The sequence below is a fragment of the Phragmites australis genome, chromosome 10, assembly GCF_958298935.1.
Source record: "Phragmites australis chromosome 10, lpPhrAust1.1, whole genome shotgun sequence".
In the NCBI taxonomy this organism is placed as follows: Eukaryota; Viridiplantae; Streptophyta; class Magnoliopsida; order Poales; family Poaceae; genus Phragmites; species Phragmites australis.
The window spans coordinates 33,584,075-33,600,160 of record NC_084930.1 but is presented as its reverse complement, the minus strand read 5'-3'; the positions used below and the strand labels follow the sequence as shown (position 1 = coordinate 33,600,160).

Genomic DNA, 16,086 nt, shown 5'->3' with positions numbered 1-16,086 from the left:
TCAAGCTCAAGTGTGATCGAGTTTGGAGAGGGAAAGGGTTGAGAGAGACCTGCCTCAAGTGTGATCGAGACCCTCAACGGAGACGTAGGACCTCTAGAGGAGGTGTCTGAACTTCGGGAAATAAAGAGGAGGTGCCTAAACTTCGGGAAATAAATTGCGTGTCTCCTCTCTTGTTTTCATGTTCTTGTGTTCTTTCTTAATATTTGTGTATTTTGCTCAATCTAGTTATTCGTGTGCATTTGATTGTAGATTCTCCGTGTATCTACTTGCAATCATTACTTGGAGCACATGACTTCATTTGATTTGAGGTAGAACCCTTTAGGCGCTATTTAATTTCAATTTTGAATTCATTCTCTGTTAAACCTGAAGGTTTCGGATTTAACCTGAAAACTTATGATACTGTACAATCAGCTCTAAACCCAGAGTATCCGGGTCAATCCAAAGTCTCCGGTGAACAGTATTTTCAGGATTTTTCAATTAATGTTTTCTTTCATATTTTTTGCTAGAATTGGATAATTTTTGTTACCCTAGGATTGTAACTTTCACACTTTTTTAGGTTGATTGTGAACTAGTTGAGCCTAACATATTTAGGATTTTCACTTGTGAAAAATCCGTCAGTTAATTTTTCGCTGCAAGTTTAGCCTAATGGTAAAAGGGGATGAATTTTTGTAAAAATGCATGTTCACCCCCTCTATGCGATATTATTGTCCTTTTAATTAGTACTACTATTCTTACCGGATCATCCGATGTTAACAGTGTTTTTGAACTGTTAGGAAAACGGCTAGTTGTCAGGTTTGAGGCTATAAATACCCCTACACTCAGTCATTTGAAGTTGTGACATGCTGCCGGAGTCTAGAGAAAGCTCATACACACTTGAGAAGACATCCAAACTACCAAAGTGATTATCCAAGATGATTAAGCACAAAATTAGAGAGTGTTTAGTGCTTATAGACCTGGAGTTGTAGCTAGGTGCTGCAGATTGAAGAAGTGATCAAGGAGTGATCCTAGCTTGTTTCTAATTATTAATAATTATTGAACAAATTCAATTTACTAAACAAGGAGCATGACACGCTTAAGGTTAAATTTGAGTGCATTGAATCTCAATATAAGGCCTATTTGATGCAATCTACCTCTCTATTTAATTTCAATCCTAAGTTAGATGTTTTTACTTCTTGTAACAATTTAATGGGGCATTTGCAAATACCTCTCTGGTTTTTTATTTTTTGCAAGGATGCCACTCGAATGACATTTTTAATGGTATTTTTGCTATTTTCTAGTGGCAAGCTTGCAATAACATCAGGAGTAGTGGTTTCTTTACAATTGTCCCTTATTTAATTGATTTATCTAGCTAATCCCTTTGCAATGAGATATATGTTAAGAATGTTCTCGTAGAACAATCTAATAACCTCATTGCGCAATAGAATGATGAGCTCAACCAAGAAATAGAAAAGCTCAAGAAGGACTTGGCAAGATTAAATGGCGAGAACCTTGTCCAACCTGTTCAAAATAACCATGCTACTATGATGAAAAAGTTTATGGAGGGTCTACCATGACATGCTTCAAATGTCATCAAGAATATCACAAGTCCTTCTAATACAAGCAAGTCAAGAAAGAGACCAAGGAGAAGAAGAAATCAACGAAACTCTCCAACAAGACCTCCAACATCTATACTAAGCCTAACTATAAAACCAAGACCAAGAGTAACCATTATAAGCTTAAGAAAAAGAATAATTGCAAGGTAGTTGCACATATGGTAGAAAGAAAGAATTGGAGGTGGAACCAAACTATTTGGGTGCTTAAGGAAGTTATCACCAAAATGAAGGGACTCCAATCGGTTTTGGTTCCAAATAAGATTTGAAGTACAAGCCGGCTTGGGCATTTAGAGAATTGGATCATAAGATAAAGTGAAGATGCAAGTAAAGAAGACAAGTGTATAAGATTGAGCATATTAATGAAGATTATAATCATCATATACCTAAATCCTCATCTAAAGGTAATGAGGTAATGGTAGCTAGATTTTTGTTCGTGTTTTTTGAACAATTGTCTTGTCTATGATTACATATGCTTATTTAAATTTATTACAATGCCTAATGTAGGTTTTCATATGATAGGTTATTTGTATTTCTCTCTTTCTTATGAGCAAACTACATGGTTTATTAGTTGTAAGTTTTTTTATGACATTAGTTTCATAATTGATATCTTTTATATGTCATGAACCAATCTATAGGATATTCTTTCCATTATTATTAATAACATGTGCATATGTCTCACAAGTATTCAGAACTTGTATGCACACGTTTAGATATCCTACGTTTGTAATTTTCAGACTAACATGTGTTGCTAGATGCATCTTTTGTAGTCTCGTGGAGAAATCAATACATCCTCGGAGGTATGCAATGTTTAAAGCCTTCAATTGGTATCGTTGTAAATTTATTTCTACATTTAAGCTACCTATATGTATGATATGACTTAAATTTTCTTACCTCTTCTTATTGTCTAGATGTTTATATATTGCTATATTCCTACAAGTGGTATTCAAAAATGGGTTTCATTATATGTATGCACATATAAAGAGGGAGTTTAGATTATATCATGTGAGTTTTATGAATTATGATCATTGTTTGTCTCTGTCAATTGATATCAATATCTCATATCCTTACAATTGGCATATTTTTTTCAATTGATATCATTTCTTATGGATCATGATTTATGAAGTTTTTTCCCATGTAATCTAACGCTCTTCCTCGAGTTCGATATATGTTTGTAGCCTTTTTTGATATTGTTGACAAAAGATGAGAAGTTTGATGACCATAGCAAGAAGCAAGATACAAGGTGTCTAGGAATGTCAAAGTTGACAAAGGAGAAAAAGAAGAAGATACAAGAAGCGACATAAGATACCTTGGTTGACAAAGGGGGATAAGCTCTTGCATGTGTTGATCAAAGGAGATAGTGACAATTGAGAAAAAGGGAGCCACAACTTAAGGGGGCTAAATGGTAAGAACATGCATCTAAGTAATATGTTAAGGTTTTATGCTCTTTACAATTGGTATCATTTATTATTTGTCACTTGTTTTGGTTGTGTTGTCATTAATCACAAAAAAAGATATTGTAGCGAAAATGACCCTATTAAACTATGGTTGTGATTTTAGTGATTAATGACAATATAGTATTGGGATTAATATGTTTGTCAAAAATATATATTAGTAGGTCTCATGGATGCAATATATTAAGAAGCTACCACAACCGCCACAACCGAGACAAAGTTTGATTGAATTGGAGAAATCTCAGGAGAATTGACCTCTCCGGATAGTCTGATGCAGATAAGTTTACACTCACCAAAGCTTTATATTGAGAGCATGTTAGCCTCACCAGAAAGTCCGGTGCTCTATGTGTTGAACTTACCGGAGTATTTTTGACAAAGGGGAAGACTAAGGACATCACTGGATAGTCCTGTGATCTGTACTGGATAGCACCAGAGCATTTCTTACAAAGAAGAATGCAAGTGCAAAGACTGAAGATCAACCCACCAGAAGGTCTGTTGCTTGATTTATGCTCACCAGATTATAACATTGGAGCATTTCTTGCAGTGACGACTAAAAGGTCAGGTGCTCTGAAGATCAATGCACCAGAGCATTTTACGCTGAGAAGAAGTGACATAGTTTGGCTTAAGATAACTCATCGGAATGTCTGCTAATGGATTTGAAGAGAAATCGGAATGTCAAGTGTTCACAGAGGCAGTGAGTGAAGTTACAACAGTTAGTTTCTGAGTTTGTACTCACCGGTTGATCCGGTGTTAGTACTAATGTTCTCACCGTATTATCCGGTGTTAACATATTTTTTTGAGTCATTGAGAAAATGGCTAATTTGTGGGTTTGAGGCTATAAATACACATCCACTCAATCATTTAAAGGTGTGGCATGCTACTAGAGTTTATAGGAAGCTCGTACATACTTGAAAAGACATTCAAGCTACCAAAATGTCTAAAGTGATTATTCAAGGTGGGTTATGCATAATATTAGATAGTGTTTAGTGCTTATAGGTCTATAGTGTGTTGTACCTAGGTGTTGCAGCTTGAAGAAAGGATTAAAGAGTGATCCTAATTTATACCGAGTAGTACGTCAGCGTCTTAGAGTCTTGGTGACTCGCTGGTATCTTGGTCTTGGTAGCTCAAGCTTGTTGACCTTTCGGCTTGATGTGGAGCGGTGGCAAGATACATGTACGGGAATACGGAGACCCTTGCTTTGGTGACTCAAGCTCTGAAGTTATTATGACGATAAGGGACCAAAAGAGAGGCTTATGGTGATATATTGTCTTGGTGGCTTAGTGACTAATCCTGGTTGAGACATTGTCTTTGTGACTTGGTGGCTCAATAGTCGTAACCGGGTTCCGACCGGGAGCATATTCTTGTTGGAGCTCCAACGTGGAATAGGGGTGATATTTATACCATCGATATCACAGGATAAAAATCTCTTGTGTCGAGTTTATCTCTCTACATTATTTATGTTTCTATATTTATATACTTCCAATTTAACTTGCTAAAGTAGGTTGTAATTATCTTAAGCGGTAGAGTATATAAACTAAATAAATCTAGAATATATTTAGATAGAAATTGAAATACGTTTATTATATGAAGTTATTATAACCGAATAATTTCTAAGTGTCCTAATTCATCTTACACTCTTATAATGTCACAATAGGTTGCGGCTTTAGAGCTTTTTACTGATTGGGAAAGAGGTTGTGACTGTTAAATTTTTATTGTTAGTTTTTACAATAAATTTCTAGCTTCTCAGTACACTAAAAACCTAAAAAAATTTCTCTCACTCTACTCTCAATTTCTAATTTATTTCAACCATAACCGCTTTCTCAACCGTCTAAAACCAATAAAAATCCGGAGCCAAAAAACAACCCTTAAATAACTTCTGATGTTTATAAAGAAAAGCCAAAAAAAATCTATCAAAAGGGACTAAATCAGTTTGGGTGCGCTGCCTGTTTGCTTGGTTGTTACCACATGCATTTGCTGGTGTTCTGCAGTACTGAAGGACAGTAGTATGTAGCTAACAGTACTGGCTGGTACATAGCATGCAGGCATGCGATCTTTCTGAAATCCTGCAGCCACTGTTGGTCCTGATTTGGGCACGGCCTTTACGACTGTGTCATGTACCTGCTGTCTCACTCTGCAGTCTGCACGCTCGCATTTGTTTGCTAATGCAGGCCACTTGCGACTTGCGAGTTTGGTGAGCAAGGGGCCAAGGGTGAATGCAGATTTGGAATTTTGGATCCAGATTTTACCATGGCCGTGTAATAAGTACTCGATATATATGTATACTACAGCAACATCAGCATCGTGCAAAAGGAGAATGCAAAAGTTTTTTTTTAAAAAAAGAGGGAGAATGCAAAAGAACTGCTTTAAGAGCTCAATTTCACGATGGGGATTAAAAACAATCTAGAATGGATAAATTTAATTAAGTGTGTATGGAGAAAATGAGAGTGAGTGAGTGGGCACCAATGGGTCCAATTATTATTTTTTATTTTTGGTTTGGCCATTTGTGAGAACTGAGAAGCGTGCATGCCAACATTGTGTTGGTTGGTTGTGCACAAGTTTGTTGAACGACTCAAAGACAGGCCGACTCTAGCTCGTGAGTGCTGACTTGCTGTACCACCACAAACCACCCCAGAGGTCTCGAGTTATTACTGTCGATAACATAAAAATCAGGAGTTCTCGAGTCCCGAGGTCAGGACAGTAGAGTGTCGTGCTCGGGGTCATTAACAGTGGTCCCCGAGTACCCGAATTTCCCGAGGACCCGAGAAGTACAAGTTCCGGGAGAGAACGCTCGGGACCATTAACAGTGGTCCCCGAGTACCCGAGTTCCCCGATGACCCGAGCAAACACAGTTCCGGGAGAGGACGCTCGGTGCCATGAACAGTGGTCCCTGAGTGCCCGAGTTCCTCGAGGACCAAGAAAAGGCATATATGGGAGAGAATGTTCGGGGCTATGAACAGTAGTCCCCGAGCACCCAGAGTTCCCTGAGGACTTGAGAAGCCCCTTGCCGGTGGATCCCATAAGGACTCAGCGGTGATGTGTCAATTGGTGAGAGGTCCGATGCTGCATTTAAGAGGGAGCGTGGTCTGTCACTTCCAACCACTCCCCCAACGCCTGCTGTCAGTCCCTGCCACTACCTGGTAGGGAGGCGTGGGGACATTTAATACGGCGGATCCCATCGCGTGTCATCCGGCGCGCCTCGGGATATCGTCATAGGGCTCGAGACATATCGCCTGCCGCTCTGCTGTGTCAGACTCGCTCTGACCGGGCGGACACGCAGGGTTGCTCGGTGGCTGCCCGATGGACCCTCCATGCTGCACCCGCTAAAAAGTGGGATGATGACGATAGGATCGGACAGGGGTGCGTTTTCAACCCCCCGTAACGTCAAGCTGCAGCTAATGATGGCTGCTTTCCATTTATAGCGTCTTGTAACTCACGCCCTCCTTTTTAGGCACGCTAGGCCGCACTGACAGGGTATAAGAAGGGACAGGCTCCCCGAAGAAGAGGAGGACGGACAAGCTTGGCAAGCCGGACAAGTTCCGGAAGTCGACCAAGTCTCACGAGTTGAAGAATACCGAGACAAGCTAACGAAGAATAAGACTCACGAAGCTCTAGACTTAGATAGAAATCCTTGTAACGCAAGAGATACTCAGAGAGACATTTCCAGAGTATTTATAGCATACACACAGGAGTAGGTTATTATGCTCCGTGCGGCCCGAATCTGTCTAAAATCTCCTGAGCATGTATTCCCACCTGCATCACATTTACTCTAATTTATTTCACGTACGAGGTAGATTCAGAATCATCCCCCGACCGAAACTCAAAGGGGATCCCTTCGGATCCCCACTTGTGGAGTTCATCCTCCGACAATTACATACTCTCAGCTTAAAATATATACTACTTTCTGAGGTCTATATATATTATTTTCTAATATATATATATTTCTTTATATGTATTTTTTTTCTAAAATATATATACTACTTTTCAAGGTATACCTACTTTTTTCTAAATATACCCCTAGAGTACAGAAAATCTTTATATATATACAAGAAATGTCCAAATAATCACCTGGTAATCTGGTACTGAACTATTGATAGAGTGTTCTATGATATTTGTTGAGTGATGCATTGTTATTACTGGACATTTGGAATTTTGGACCTATGGTCCACACTCCTCTCGGTGTGGCGCCTTTGCTTTCTGGCTGAGAGCAGTTCTATTGCTATTCATGACTACATGCTAGGATGGTTTTTACATGTATTTTTTCTATGAGGATTATAAAATTAATTATTCCGAAGGATTTGGATTCCACATCCCTCCCTGCCCCTAAAGGATATTTGTATGGTGTTTGATTAGGCTGATCACATGCCAAAGTAGGAGTCTTCTTGGTCAACGTAACTAAATAAATAAAGATGCACACAAATAAGAGTTAGTGCGGTGCATAATGCAAGTCTTAATAAAAAATATATAACAAAAGCAAGGGATAGCATCAAACAAACCCAAATGGCAGTACTTGGCCCAATAACTCTGATAGTCTGATGCCATGCAAATTTCAACGACGGATGGTAGCAAAAGGTAGCTGTGGAAACGAAGCAAGCATCGGTCGTGGTGTTTATCTCCTGCAATAGCAAAAGGTAGCTGTGGAAACGAAGCAAGCATCGGTCGTGGTGTTTATCTCCTGCAAGTCATGCACTAATTATTTTCTTCTTTTCCTCACAGTGTGATAGCTAGCAAGTGCTCCATCTTTGATGGTCCAGCTCCAAGCTCAAAAGATGGCCACCCATATGTGTGTAGCGTAGCATCCATCGCCAATCATGAGATGCAACAACTAGTGGCATAGGTTGCCAATGCAAGTGCGGCTCATTAATCTATTTATCTAATGATCAACCAGACAAAAGATTATACATTTGTTGTGATCCTGTGCTTGATCTGTCAAATCAAGGCACAGAAAGGCAGCAGATGGTGTTGAATATTGGGTAGACTTCATGCGCTATCTGAATTAGGATTTATTTCTTCCCTTAAAAAATAGGATTTATTTTTGTATTTCTGCATCTGCTTTGTTCTTTTTTTAGAAGAAGATTATCTACATCGGCCACTGATGTTCTTTTTAGAAGACTATAGTCTTTCTATATTTACTGCATACAGAGTTAGCCACCTTAACAGATTACTCACAGTTTAATTCCATAAAAGAATTACACAAACAGAGCAAACCAGGTACCAGCTGAAACTTGTCCACAGTTTGCTATATATATATACACACACTTACTATACAATATATTAGTTATAATAGAATCGAACGATCTTTACTGTGTAACCAAGTTGATCAAATGATCATCATCTAAAGATTCTTTCTATTGCTCCTTTCAAAAATATATTTATCTCATATTAATTGTCTTCTATATCTAGATGTGTAATATTTATTCATACATTCTAAAAATACATTCAATATCTTATTATTTATCATACATATTTAGATATCTGATATTTAACTTCTATATATTATTATATTTTAAATTTATTTCACATATATGAAACACATGTACAATTACTAAGTCTCTTAGTCTCTTAGAAATCAGTTACTTCACGCAGAAAACCAAAGGAGGCATGGTGACACAGACAAACTGCAACATGTAAACCACGACGACAAATTTAGGTCAGTTTGGTTGCAGGAATTTCACAGAAAAATAATCGAAATCATCCTACATGATTGTGAGAAAATTCCCACGTTCCGAACTCGGCGTTAGATTTCCGACAAAACGATGTAACTACGTATGGGCTTCTATTTCTCGGCTGTCGCTACCTGCAATCCTGCATGCATCTGCAATCTGACCAGACGTAGAGATAGTACAGTGGCGATAGATACGTTCCCAGCGCAGGGAGATACGGATCATGGATTGTGATCAAGCGTGTCGCTGCCCTTGTTGCTCTTTTTTTACCAACAGTCCTCCGTTCGGTTTGCTTTAATTACTATTTTTTAATATATTGATAAAAATATAGCAAAAATATATTATTATAAAAATATTTTTCAAGACAAATATACCTATGATAATATCAAAACTCAATACATAAAAGTACTCCATTCAAATATAAATACTTGTCGTTTTGATCCAGATCCCGTCAAAATGTTAAAACTTTGACAGTCGATAACTTCCAAAATATTTAGTTTAAAAACATACAAATCACACGCGTATATTTACTTAAAAAATACTTTCATAATATTATATTTTTATTAGATATTATTACTATATTTTAATAAAAAATAATAGTCAAAGTTGTACGTGGAATACCATTAAAAATAAAAACTATTTGTATTATGACTAGAGGGAGTAATATTTAATTAAAATTTAAAACAGTTAACTACGTGTAACTTGAAAACGATACTTATTTTAGATTGGATGGAGTAAACTGTAGAGATCATGGATCAACTGAGATCCCCACTATCAACTCCCAAATGTCAACGCTCATTTTCTTTCCCACTAGTGCCACTTGCAGATTAGACCTCAGATTATATTGACCATGCATGTCCCTTTCATGTAAATTGCAGAGGAAGATATGCATTGCGCTGAAGCAAAAGAGCCTATGTTTGAAGCGCATGAATATCACGTTGGATCCATGATTATAAGAATCTAAGGTACGGAAACTTTTTACTAGCTGATTTTTTTACATGACATAAGGTATGTTTGGTTGGGCTTGGTTGGGCTGAGATTTTTTCAGAAACTGTTTCTAGCTTATGGTTTTGAGAAGTTGCTTTTAGATGATAGTGGAGAAGTTGATATGTCTTTTGGTTATCCTATCTGGCTGATAGCTTTTAAGCTAAATAGAATATACAATATTTGTAATGCCCCTAGTTGTACATAGTGAATGTATTTATTTATGTAAATTGTGTTAGTGAATGTTACTAATATTTACTGACTGTATTAGCAATTGATTTAGTTTTATTGGAAATTTAATTAATTAAGCAACCATATATCTTAATTTTTAGAAATATGTGTGTCCCAAAATAAAATGTGATCATTCCATTATTAGAGAATTAATAAAAGATAATAAGGAACATTACATATTACCTATTCTCTCATTGACATCAAAGCATCTTAATTCTATATTAGATCTGGTCCCTTGGATTTTTAGATTCATCTCTCTTCTCTCCCTCCCTCTTAGCTTCAAGAAATAATTTGACCGGAAGTAGTAGAAATTTTATAGTATTTACCATCGAACAAATTTGGGTTTCAGCCCATAACATCCCGTGTGGAGTGAAATGTGAATCTAGTTGAGCAGAAATATGAATCTAGTTGACCAAATGGCATCAGGAAGCAAGGAAAGAAATTTTCCTATAAATCTAGAGCACATCTGCACAAAAACAAGCGGAGGAGGTGGTGGGTGGGTACGACTGAGGAGGCGGCAGGCGGGGACAATAGGGGGGGGGGGGCAACGTTGATGATGGGTGAAGATGGGGGAGGATGCGTGTCGATGCAAGGGCTGGCGATTGGGGACGATGGAGGGCGCGACGGGTAGGGACAACGGGAGGGGGGTGCGGTGTTGACGGAGGGCGGGGACGACGAAGGACGTGACGTTGATGGAAGGGGTAACGGTCGTGGGTGACTAGGAGGTGGCCCAGCGGAGTGGATGGGTGGGGGCGGGGGCGATGGGGTGGCGTCGTGGACGGGAACATCGCCAAAGAGGAGACGAAAGAACATCCGAGCGAGACAGGTCACGAGGGCGAGCAACCGCAGAAAGAACACTTTATATGCAATAGTATTGACAGGTAATTTCACCCAAACTTGAGACCTATACTTGAAACGTATCCCGCGGAAGCTGAGGAGGCACGCCTGAGCTTGCTTCTTGGCCGACAGTCTTTTTTGAGCTTCTAGGCCCTCTCGTTTTTCAGAAACTGAACTGAGAAGCGAGCCGTTTGGTTGGCTTCTGACTTCTAGAGATAAGAAGCCGAAAATAAGCCCAACCAAATGGACCCATAGTCAGATTTATGAGAGAATTAGAAAAAATATATCATACATCTGGTTGTTCCAAATTGAACTATAACCTTAGGAAAAATAATTTAAAATCTCAAAAAGAGAAAAGAAAAGAAAAATTTAAGGTCACCTAGACTAGGTAGGGGCCTAAGATCACGTACCCCCCATATTAAAATCCGACGAGTATACTAGACATATATGAGTGTCTTTAGTAGTCAAAGCGTCTGCTCGTGCTATATGAGATTATACCTCTAATTTTATTTTAATGTATGCTAGAAAGTATCTATATAAATATATGGATATAAGTGTGATATATATATATATATATATATACGTGAGTAAGTACATGCGTACAACTTACTTATAAAATATTCACAAAGCAAATGAGTACCAACTTGACTATGCGTCTCTCTCCGCACAAACGTACGGTGAAAACACGGAGACGGGTGGGGTGGTGCGGCCCCCAAGCCCGGCAAGCCCACGGGCGCCCGCCCCCACCCCACCCCACCCCACTACCACCAACCATGGCAGCTGATGCGGTGTAACTCTCTGGTCTCTCCACCGGTCTCCTGCCACTATATATACCCCGCGCCCTCCCGCTCGCCGTCGTCGTCCCCCATCAGCATTCACCAGCCGAGTTCGAGTCAAGTGGCACTAGCTGCTCCCTTCGGCTCGCGGACCGATCGAGATCCATTTATCATTAATGGCGATCAAGAAGGGCGGCGCGGCGGCGGCGGGGCTGAAGCAGATCCTGAGGCGGTGCTCGAGCCTGGGGCGGCGGCAGCAGCAGCACGGGTACGAGGAGCACGACGAGGAGGAAGAGAGCCTGCCGTCGGACGTGCCGAGGGGCCACTTCGCGGTGTACGTAGGCGAGCGGCGGCGGCGGTTCGTGGTGCCCATCGCGCTGCTGGACCGGCCCGAGTTCCGGTCCCTGCTGCTGCGCGCCGAGGAGGAGTTCGGGTTCGCCGGCGCGGGGGCCGGCGGCATCCTCGTGCTCCCCTGCGAGGAGGTCGCCTTCCGCTCCCTCACCTCCGCCCTCGCCTGCGGCGGCGCCCGGTGAACCACGCGAGGTGCACGCGGCCATGCATGCATGCATGTGGGCGTGGCTATTCGTTCGATTCATTGATTTGGCCCAGCTACCTACCTACCTATGCCCTACCTAGCTAGCTCGGTGATTGATCACAACCGAGATCAAGTTAATTGTGTGTGTAGTGTAAATATGGATTAGAGAAGTACTCTTTCAAAAGAAAGAGTAGACGTATTTTTTGAGCTCGATCTTTGAAGCTGAATTTTGACTAATGCTTTTTTACAAATATATTATTTATAGCTACAATATATATATATAGTGTGAAGTCATTTTGAATTGTAAATCTAATTATATAATTTTTATACACTAAACATTCTTATAATTTAATTAAATATTAGTTAAAATATATAAAATTTGATCTCTTAGTGGTGCATGCACGGACTATATAATTAGATCGAACAAGAAAGAGGGAGGAGAAGATCGAGCTTACTCGCTCCATTGGCTACTGACTGGCCATTGTCGCGTGTACGTTGTATGTGATGTGTTCTACTCCGTCCTTCAGATATTGGACAGGTGAACCATCATTTTTTTGTCTTTCTGTACATGCATGCAAAGATATTGGCCGACCTCTGGCTAGCAAGAGCTGGCAACCGAGATCAGATATACAGAATTACAGATGTGTTCCTCTCCTGGTTCCTCTGGGGAAAAAACAATTGAGAGTCCTCCATGTTTTACCAGGCTGGCTTCCCAGACATATTCCCTCATCAGGAGGATTCGGTTTTCAGTGCACAATGGATCAAGGTTGTGGACACAGTCGCTCAACAATTGAAGTAGGGCCTAAACTCGTTGATCGTTTTGAAGGTGTGGACGATTTGAAAGCACATGAATGATTATGTTTTTAACGACACTCTCCAGAATGTACAACGAGTGCTGCAACTAGCTAGAGAGAAAGCGCAACTCTGGATCATGATCGGGCTTAGAGATTTGGGGCAACTGGACATGGGTCCTGTCTAGCGGTCGTGTGTGATCAGGTTAGTCGTGTTATTTCGTCCGCAACATGCATATAAACTCTAAAACCGCGGCATATGATTTTTTATATTTTTATTTTTATTTTTTTAATACAATGATATGTGACTCTCCTAGGTATTTAAGAAACAAATACTGTGAGTTGCTCCTACGTACAAGTGTGACTGTGAATCAGTTGGGTGCAGCTTTCAGCAGGCTTGATTGCCGTTGGTCGTGCGAACGGATATAGAAGAACATGGGGGCAGTAATTGAGAGATATGTGCAGTGTCACTCTCCGTTGTGGCGATTGTCGTGTGTTTGTACTGACCACGATCTAGGCAGCATGCATGCAGCTGGTTGTCGATCGATCACAGCTCAGAGTACGTCGCCTCTTTTCACGTAACCGCAATTTCCCTTTTTCTTACCATCGAGGCTGTCTCTGTGCATAATGATCTGCCTAAAAACTCTAAAAAATAATGATCTGCCTAGCTTGAAAATGGGGTATCGCCTTATTTATTTTTCTCCTCTTCGTCGAGAAACATTTCTTTCTTGGAAGCGAAATTATGGACATTTCTTTAGCTTCTTATGCTAAAGTTAGATCTATAATATATAGAGTCAACTGTCTACGTATGAATGATGTGCCGAGTTATGACTCACGAGTCAACTATATATATATACAAATATACACCGTACCTAATCAATTGCACTTAGTATATTTAAAAGTTTGTTTGGCAGAGTTTTTCTTGATTCAAATTTTTTTAAGAAAATTAATTTTTTAATAAAAATGATTTTTTAAGTTAACTTATGAAAAAATAATTTTGTGAATAAAATTAATAAAAAATTATTATTTTACTTTTTAACATCTAATTTATTTTAGTGAATCAAACGGCAACGTTAAGGATGCATGGGTGCCCCAGGTCACATGGATCCACTCGATCTCCATGTGAAATGGGCCGATCGGTGCGCAGACCCAGCGCCAGCAGCGATCGAATCGAACTGCACTGACTTTTGGGAGTAACTGGGACCCTTGCAGCACACGCGCACGGTCAGGAGTTAACCCGGACGCTCGTGCATGTGTACGACACGGGCCACCAACCAGCCGATCCACCGATCGATTCGTGCCAGGAGCCGACCGAGCAAAGCACCCGATCGCCCGCGCGGACCCCGTCCGGCGATCGAGGCGAACCTGCCTGCCTGCGCCTGTTGGTTCGGCATCGGCGGCGCAGCACAAGCACTACCGCCTTTTAACTATTGTTAGATATACTCTTCGTAACTTATTTTTATGGACGGTTTTTTAAAGTAAATTATTTGTGATAATCGATCTCTGACTTATTATTTTTAAAAAAAATGAAAAAGCTTTCTTTTTACCCGAGGAATCCCGTAGTCATGCCGTTGCAAGTTAATGGTCACGCTATATTTTCGTACTATTTTTAGTTTTTGCATTTCATAGTAATCGAACTCGCGACCTCTCTCCCCTCTACCCTCACGTGCGAACCGCTTTCGCCACCTCACCTATCAAGTAGCTGTGATTGAAACGAGATATTTTATTATTTCAACCTTTTATGCTGAAAGTTTTCACATACGGTTACTTAAGTGAATCACTCGTGATAATTGCTACGAACCGTCTTCGGCAAAATGGTTATAACTCTTGCATACAGACTTCGATTTGGATGTTTTTTTTACTCTACATGCATCTATAGAAAAAGTTACATCCATTTCTCTCCAACTTCGTCGTATTTGTCGATTTTTTTAAAACTAAAAACGACTTGAAAGATTGAGTTCTTGTTTTTATTTTTACAGATGTTTCTTTATATGAACCGTTTGTGGAAATTATACTATTTTTATAAACAGTTCATATAAAAACTGTCTGCGAAAATAACTATTTTCACTAACGATTCACATAAAAAAAAACGTCTGTAAAAATAGTACGATTTTCACAGACAGTTCACATAAGAAACCACCTGTAAAAATAATCTTTATACAAACAACTTCTTCTATAGTTCATCTCTCAAAATCACTCACTCAATTTACTATATAACGTACCTATAAAAAAAACACTCTGAGTATTAAAAAATAGTTTGTATAGCAGTGGAGCGATCGCTCATGTGCCTCTTAGGTGAGTGAGGCGGCACGGCAGCAGTGACAATGCAAGTGGCCGGCTGGGCACCACGTCCATGAGCATGCACGATGACGGACGCGGCGAACGCCAAAACCACGGGCGCGGCGGCAACTTGGCGTACCTCCCGGCCCGGCCCGGCGGGCGGCACCACCACCAGCGTGCCCCGTCGTGCGCTGTCGCTCTCTAGCCCCGCCCCCGCTGGCGCTGGCGCTAAACATGCGTGCGAGCATGGGCGACCGCTGCACCGGGGGCTGCACGCCGATCAATTGCAGTCACAACTCAGAACTTCAGAAGCATATGACATTCTTATTCTGCTGATGACCTCAATATCCTTTGCGGAATCCGTGCTTGCGAAGGATCATCCTACTACCGGTACTGGGCTGTTTGCCCAGAGTCCAAGCTCGATTGAAGCAGTCGGTGCAAAAGTGGCCCGTCTCTGTTAAACCACAGATATCTGCTGGTGGCATGTCAGTTCGATCTAAAGGCGCTCGGTTGAAACAGTAAGGTCCGATCCAAGTACCACGGCCGATTTTTACTGACTGGGACCGGGAGCAGAATTGAACATTGCTGATTCTTGCTTTCAGTAACTTCAATTTCTTACCCTGAGAGGCAAGCTAATCCAATGTACGTAAGCTAGAAGGGCGGAGCAGAGCAGAGCGCCATGCGCACCGACTGCCACTGCGTCCAAGAAGCGGAGCCGCAGAGACGATACATATGAGCCACCCATTCAAGTGGAGCCATAGAACATGCCATGCCGCCGCGGCGGGGCACGCCATGTGATGTGCGGCCGCCCGTGACCACGGGCCACCAGGTGCAGAGGGGGCAGGTGGCAATAACTGACGCTCGGGCATCTCTATGTGCAGCTCCAATATAGATATCAGTTAACTCTTATTATTATGACACGTATAAAAGAGAAAAATAAATAAGTTGG

At 40.7% G+C, this 16,086-nt stretch overlaps 1 protein-coding gene across 1 annotated transcript; it reads left to right on the top strand.

Moving 5' to 3' along the window:
• Positions 1 to 11,624: 11,624 nt before the first annotated feature.
• LOC133883286 (protein SMALL AUXIN UP-REGULATED RNA 16-like) lies at positions 11,625 to 12,329 on the top strand. Its single transcript, XM_062322564.1, has one exon. The coding sequence runs from the start codon at positions 11,708 to 11,710 to the stop codon at positions 12,062 to 12,064; it is 357 nt and encodes a 118-aa protein (XP_062178548.1). The 5' UTR covers positions 11,625 to 11,707; the 3' UTR covers positions 12,065 to 12,329.
• The last annotated feature ends 3,757 nt before the right edge of the window (positions 12,330 to 16,086 follow it).